The sequence below is a fragment of the Trypanosoma rangeli genome (assembly GCF_003719475.1).
Source record: "Trypanosoma rangeli strain AM80 chromosome Unknown Tra_15.4_contig_00206, whole genome shotgun sequence".
Taxonomy (NCBI): Eukaryota; Euglenozoa; class Kinetoplastea; order Trypanosomatida; family Trypanosomatidae; genus Trypanosoma; species Trypanosoma rangeli.
The window spans coordinates 29,207-34,877 of NW_021705952.1; the positions used below are offsets into that span (position 1 = coordinate 29,207).

The 5,671-nt window shown below is 50.6% G+C and overlaps 3 protein-coding genes across 3 annotated transcripts in view, besides 6 other annotated features; 1 reads left to right on the forward strand and 2 right to left on the reverse strand.

Annotated features, from left to right (window-relative positions):
- Positions 1-327, forward strand: part of TraAM80_05969 (uncharacterized protein) — a gene marked incomplete at both ends in the record, with an annotated part of 624 nt that extends 297 nt beyond the window's left edge. Inside the window, one exon of the mRNA XM_029382827.1 lies at positions 1-327. This exon is cut by the window's left edge and continues 297 nt beyond it. Coding sequence (XP_029237299.1) covers positions 1-327 — 327 coding nt within the window.
- Positions 328-1,051: 724 nt separating this feature from the next.
- Positions 1,052-1,071: a microsatellite.
- A 284-nt stretch (positions 1,072-1,355) lies between these two features.
- Positions 1,356-1,374: a microsatellite.
- A 276-nt stretch (positions 1,375-1,650) lies between these two features.
- Positions 1,651-1,671: a microsatellite.
- An 88-nt stretch (positions 1,672-1,759) lies between these two features.
- On the reverse strand, positions 1,760-3,118 carry TraAM80_05970 (putative eukaryotic translation release factor; the record flags this gene model as incomplete). The annotated part of the gene is made up of 1 exon (XM_029382828.1): positions 1,760-3,118. One exon carries the CDS (start codon positions 3,116-3,118, stop codon positions 1,760-1,762), a length of 1,359 nt encoding a protein of 452 aa, XP_029237300.1.
- Positions 3,119-3,218: 100 nt separating this feature from the next.
- Positions 3,219-3,263: a sequence feature (A-rich).
- A 156-nt stretch (positions 3,264-3,419) lies between these two features.
- On the reverse strand, positions 3,420-5,399 carry TraAM80_05971 (putative ABC transporter; the record flags this gene model as incomplete). The annotated part of the gene is made up of 1 exon (XM_029382829.1): positions 3,420-5,399. One exon carries the CDS (start codon positions 5,397-5,399, stop codon positions 3,420-3,422), a length of 1,980 nt encoding a protein of 659 aa, XP_029237301.1.
- Positions 5,400-5,447: 48 nt separating this feature from the next.
- Positions 5,448-5,469: a microsatellite.
- Positions 5,469-5,491: a microsatellite.
- Positions 5,492-5,671: the final 180 nt, after the last annotated feature.

Below are 5,671 nucleotides of genomic sequence, written 5' to 3' on the forward strand. Positions count from 1 at the left end.
TGGCATGCGGCAGATTCACTTCAAGGGCCAGGGCCAGCAGTGAGCCGGGACGTTACTCCATCGCCAAGATGTGCCGTCCGGCTCGCCGCCGCCCTCACGGCTGTCTGCGTCCCCTGCCTTTCTGTGGCTCCCTTCCCAGCCTTCCGCGGGGATGACTCCACCCGGCACGCTGAAGCTGGTAATTGCTTCAACCACCTCGTCACCCGCAGAATAGAAATCCCCACACCTTTCGACGGCCAACGCAGAAAACTCCGCACCACAGATCGCCGCATTGCACGGATGGTAGACCCCTCCCCTGCTATCAAGCACACTCAGCAAAGCCTTTAAAAAAAAAAACAACTTTCCTTCACCTTCACCGTCACCTCGGAAGCCGCCGTGCATGCAGCTGCGCAGAATAACGTGAGGGCCAACGCGTCAAACAGCACATGGGGCACAGCTTTCCTTCGTGTCGCTTTGGAGTCGCCTGCGCGACTAAAATAAAATTCAACTTTGTGCTTTCTAGTGTTGTCTCTGAAAACGTAAAGGTCTCCTAAATAAATGGTGAAGGCAGCATTGTAATGTTACGTTATGTAGTAAATATTTTGTTTCTTTTCTTTTTGTTTGGTCCGTTAACTGTAGGTGCAAAGGTCAAACCAGCAGAGGGCATGCCGCCTGACGAGCAGGTGGTGGTGGGGGGACAAGATATGTAGCTGGCACAACGTACAGGAGACAACAATAGGTTCTCTCACCGCTGTTAGCATGCGGGCACAGGCCTCTTCGGTGTGATGGGGAAAGGAGAACAGACGAAAGTTCTTGCATTCTAAGTCAGAACTGGTGGGTTTTCTAAGTTTCATGTGCCGCGTGTCTTTTTGTTGACAAGCACTGAGGGTGGGTGTCACCGGGCTGTTTAGGGCACACCCGTCCAAGCTGCACCCATGAGCGGCGGCCCCTAACGTACGCCTTGGCACGTGTGAATGCATCTTTCTTTGTCTTCTCACCTACTCATTTACCTCGATCAACCATCGCTAACAATAAGTAAACACTAAATAGATCAAGACACAGGGTGAAACGAATTATTATTATTATTATTATGTGTTCTGGTTTGAAGTTTTTCTTTAAATAACGCAACACCAGATAGTTTTTCTGGGAAGTGAGAGGCCGCAATACGGGTGACGACAATGGCTACACAAAAACACCTGTCTTTTCCTCCTTCCCCGACTGTCCGTCTGTCTCTTCCTCCCTCGCTTTTGTGCAGTCCAAGCATGCCACCGTTCTCGTTAGTCTTATGCCCAAAGTTTTATTCTGTTTGGTGCTGTCTTCTCGCTTTGCGTCCCCTACATTTTTTTCCTCCTTTTTTTTTTTGTGTTTCTTCGTGATATTATTATTATTATTATTGTCCCATAATCCTTCCACATTTGGATTGTGTTCGTGTCTTAAAGCCCTTTGCTCGCCGCACTTGCAGCAAAGTTAAGCGCTGATGGCTGCTGTCCCACATCCCCCGCCGCCGGGACGGTCAAACGCCAGGAGGAGTTTGCAAGCACAGAGTGGGGGCGCCAGTGTGTGAGCAAAGCGAAAAAAAAAGATCATCGCGTTACGTGCGAGGTGCAGCTCATGCAAGCAAACAATGTGGCGTCTTTTTTTGTTCTTTTTGTCACTTTGCCCAGCCCACCGTTCTTCTTCTTCTTCTGCTTCCGCCGCACCTCGTGACTAATTTTTTCGTTACGGTGTTGCTTCGCATCCAACTTGACGTCGCCGTGAAAGCGTCTCACGTGGCAGCCACTTACATAAAGTCGTCATCAAAATCGTAGTCCTCGTTATTCGCGGCAATACGTTCATCGTCGTCGTCTTTCTTCTCCACTTCCCGCAGTGCGATGAGGTCGAGCTTGTAGCGAAGAATGCCACCGATGCCACCGAAACCGCGAACAAACTGCGTTCCCTCTTGGCTACGGTTTGTGACAAGTTCCAGGACGCAACCAAATCTCTGGTAGTTTGTCGCGAGCCAGTCCACAAAGTTCTCCTCCTCAATCTCGTTCTGCGACTTTCCTGCCTCATGCGCGTGGATGTTCTCCTTCGCCGCGCCGGCTTCCGTCATGATGCGGATGTCAACCTCCTCCTCGGGTGTCCCACGGTTCTTAACTATTGTGTATCGGTTCATGTCCAGATCCTCGTACACAATTAGAGTCTCCACCGCACCTGCCTCTAGACACTTCATGGTGTCGTTCACGCCAAAACAGTATAGTTGCGTATCACAGGCGATCTGGTCAAAGAAGCTCTGCAACAGCTTTTTCTCCTGCACAAGTTTCACACCTGTAAGAGCATCGGCGGCAAGGTCTATGGCCTGGTTTAAACCAACGTCCCCGGGGTGTGCCACGTCCACCACCTTTAGCACCACCGCCTTGAGGCGTGGATCGAAGAGATCAGACTGGTACAACACCTCCTTAAACTCGGCAGAACCCGCCAATACAAGCCCCACAATGTTTGGGCGATCGTTAGTGATAAAGTACTGTGTGGCTCCCTCTGCCACCTTACGCAGGTAGTTGTGACGGCGTTCCATGCGAATACGAGCAAAACGGTTCTTACTTTGACCACCGCGACCGTGTTTCTTGGGTAGCTCCACAGTGAAGGAACCGAGTTTATCCTTGACGCTCCCGCATAGAGTTGCATACGTCGTACCACTACCGTCCACTACAATAAAGCCAAATTTATCATCAGACTCCAACATGCGGCGCAACTCCTCAGTGTGAAACTTGTTGTCACAAAGGTACAAGCTTCGGCTAACGGGCTTAAAGGGCTCAATGTCCAGTGTAAGCTTCTTTTCCTTGTTATCGGCGGTGAGAACGGTGCCGCAGTAGAGAAGAAGTCCATTACGTGGAAGGCGGTTATACTGCTTCAGGCGCCCAAGCGAAGCGGTGATGGCACTTTGAACACTGAGCTTGTTGGTGTGGGATTTGATGTTCGACGCGGTACCGTACTCGTTATTAAGCTTCGTCACCATGCCGGAGACCTGCTCCTTCGGTGTCATGTAGATGCTAATAACGCTGGTGCCCATGCCACGCGCGGACTCAAGCATCTGAATAAGCTTCTTCACCTTGTAGCGCTCAATCGCCTTCTCCGACTCCGACAGCTCATGATCGCCCATGGTGGCACTTCGTCGGTCCGTAAGCAACTATAATGCACCATGACAATCATACACGCGGCGCGAACAAGGCGGGAGCGCGAAGGAGTACAGCAACGGCACCAGCAAGGAAAAAAAAAAAGGTGAAGGGAGAAAAAAAAAACGGAGACCAAAAATATGCAAGGTATGATATAATGAGCACACAGAGGGAGAGACACCGACACAAGGTACTCTAGACGCATCTATCACACATCAATGTGTGCTGTTGAGACGCATTTCACGACTTGCCTCACACGCCTCGCTGGCTTTGCTTCCTTTTGCACACTCACCTGCTCCAGCACCTGCGTGGATTCCAAACAGTATTCATACTCACGGCAACGAGTGCAAGTACCACCAGCGTGATGATGAACAGAATCAGCGACGACTTCCCCCAGCTGTCGTGGGAAAATCCCTCCATCGCCAAGTACTGATCCCCCGTGTAGCAATACGAATGACGCCCTTCGGTGTCACACGAATACGGGTTACCGCGTAGTTCCGATGCCACCACACCGCCGTAGCCGTACCGCAGCAAAGAGAGGGCGGAAAAAAACTCCGGCACACTCGGAAGACAAATAAGGAAACCGCTCAGTATGATACAGTAAACGTAATAGATATTTTCAATAAGCCATACGTCCTGCTCAACAGGATGCCAATACACGAGCAGTAACGTTAGGGAGGCATGGGCAAGACTCGTGAGTCCCATTGTTAGAGCCAATGAAAGGCTGGATTCCAATATGAAGGCCGTGCAACTGGCCGCGATAATCACAAACACAGCCCGGGTAAGAACGAGACGAACTACCGTTGCCGTAAAATACTGTAGAGTGTCAAAGTAATTATTGTTGCGAAGATGCACAGCCGAGTAAAACTCTCGCACCTCCACGTCGACTAAGATTGTATTCACCTGCATCGAACAGGAAACGAGGAAAAACACAACCCCTCTTTTGTTCTGCATGGCGTTTTGATCGCTGCTGGATCCCGCCATCAGAAAGGCCAGGAGGAAGAACAAAAAGAAGAACATGGTCCACAAAAGGAGAACACTCCGTTGCCCAATCGTGGCACGGCAACAGGTGTGCACGGTCAGCAGGTACCACTTTAGAAAGTAATTGGGTGTCGGCGTAGCGGCACGTGAGACGGGGTCAAAACTATTCGATGCGATGTTTTTCCGGTGTTCTTCGACATGGCGTTGGATTCGACGGCAGGCAGAGCTAGCTGTAAAAGCGCCTGCCACATGTGCTGCGTCCCCGCCCTCATCGAGGGTTACTAACAGTTCCCCAAGGGATTCATCGCCCATGCGCTGAATATACGATTGCCCTTGCTCTCGCAGAAATTCCTCCACCCCCGCCTTAGGGCCAGAGTAGAGCAGGTGCCCTTGCGAGCTGAGCAACAAGATATTGTCTACAATTTCAAAGAGCGCACGACACAGCTCTGTCGCAGACACGACAATCACCCGCCCACTACTCCCTGCCAAGCCCCGCAGCACGGAAACAAAACTATGCATCTCCCCAGTAGATAGGTTCCGTGTAGGCATATGCAAGGCTAATAGCATTGGGTTCCGCACAAGTTCCATGCCCAGTGTGAGCTGATACAGCTGCATGGGGCTTAGTTTCTCTGCCTTCACCTCAAGCAAGTGCTCCAGACGCACAGCTTGAGCCACACCCTTCACAATGCTATCCTCTTCAAGTGTTTCTACTCGCATACGCACCGAGAAAAGAAGATTGCTACGTACTGTGGCGTCTCGCAAACACACCTCCGTGGAGGTGATGAAGGCGGCACGCCTACGAAACACAGTGGATACAACGGGAAGCCCATTTGCCATCACTGAGCCAGACGCTCGCTCTTCAACACCTACCAACACTTCAAGCAGTTTGCGGGAACACTTTGCATTGGGGCACAGCACAACACTCACACTGCCAGAAGGGAGATAACCAGAGACGTCTCGCAGAAGAGAACGTGGTCGACGAAATAAAGAGGGCCCCACTTCAAGGGACACCTTTTCAAAAGCAATTACAAAACCACTCTTCGCCCGTGCGGCGAAGTTTTTTTGACGCGTCAAGGGCTTTTCTCCCCTTCTTGGTGTCGTGGTTGCACTAGCATCTATGACGTTGCTGTCCGCTGCAACAACTGATGTTGACTGGGAGGACCTTAACGGAGACAAAACGTTCAGAGAAACAACAGCGGGCAGCTCAGCCATGGGAGTGCCCAGAGTGATTTCGTCAACAGCGGCATTGGACTGCTGAATTTCTCTTTGCTTTCGAAAAAAACGCATCAAAGACTAGTCCCTTGGATGGCGGCACCACCAAAAGAAGGAAAGAAGCACACACACACACACACACACAGAGAGAGAGAGAGAGAGAGAGATACACTCAAAAAGGAGATGCAACGAAAAAGCAACAGCAACAACAGATCCAGAAAGGAACTGGAAAAAAAATAATTAAAAAATGTTACATACCCCCGTGTCTCGTTTTTTAAAAACTTGTTCTGCCTCTTCAGGGCGCACACCTGACGTCCATTCCATTCTGTTTTGTTAGGAATGAATGA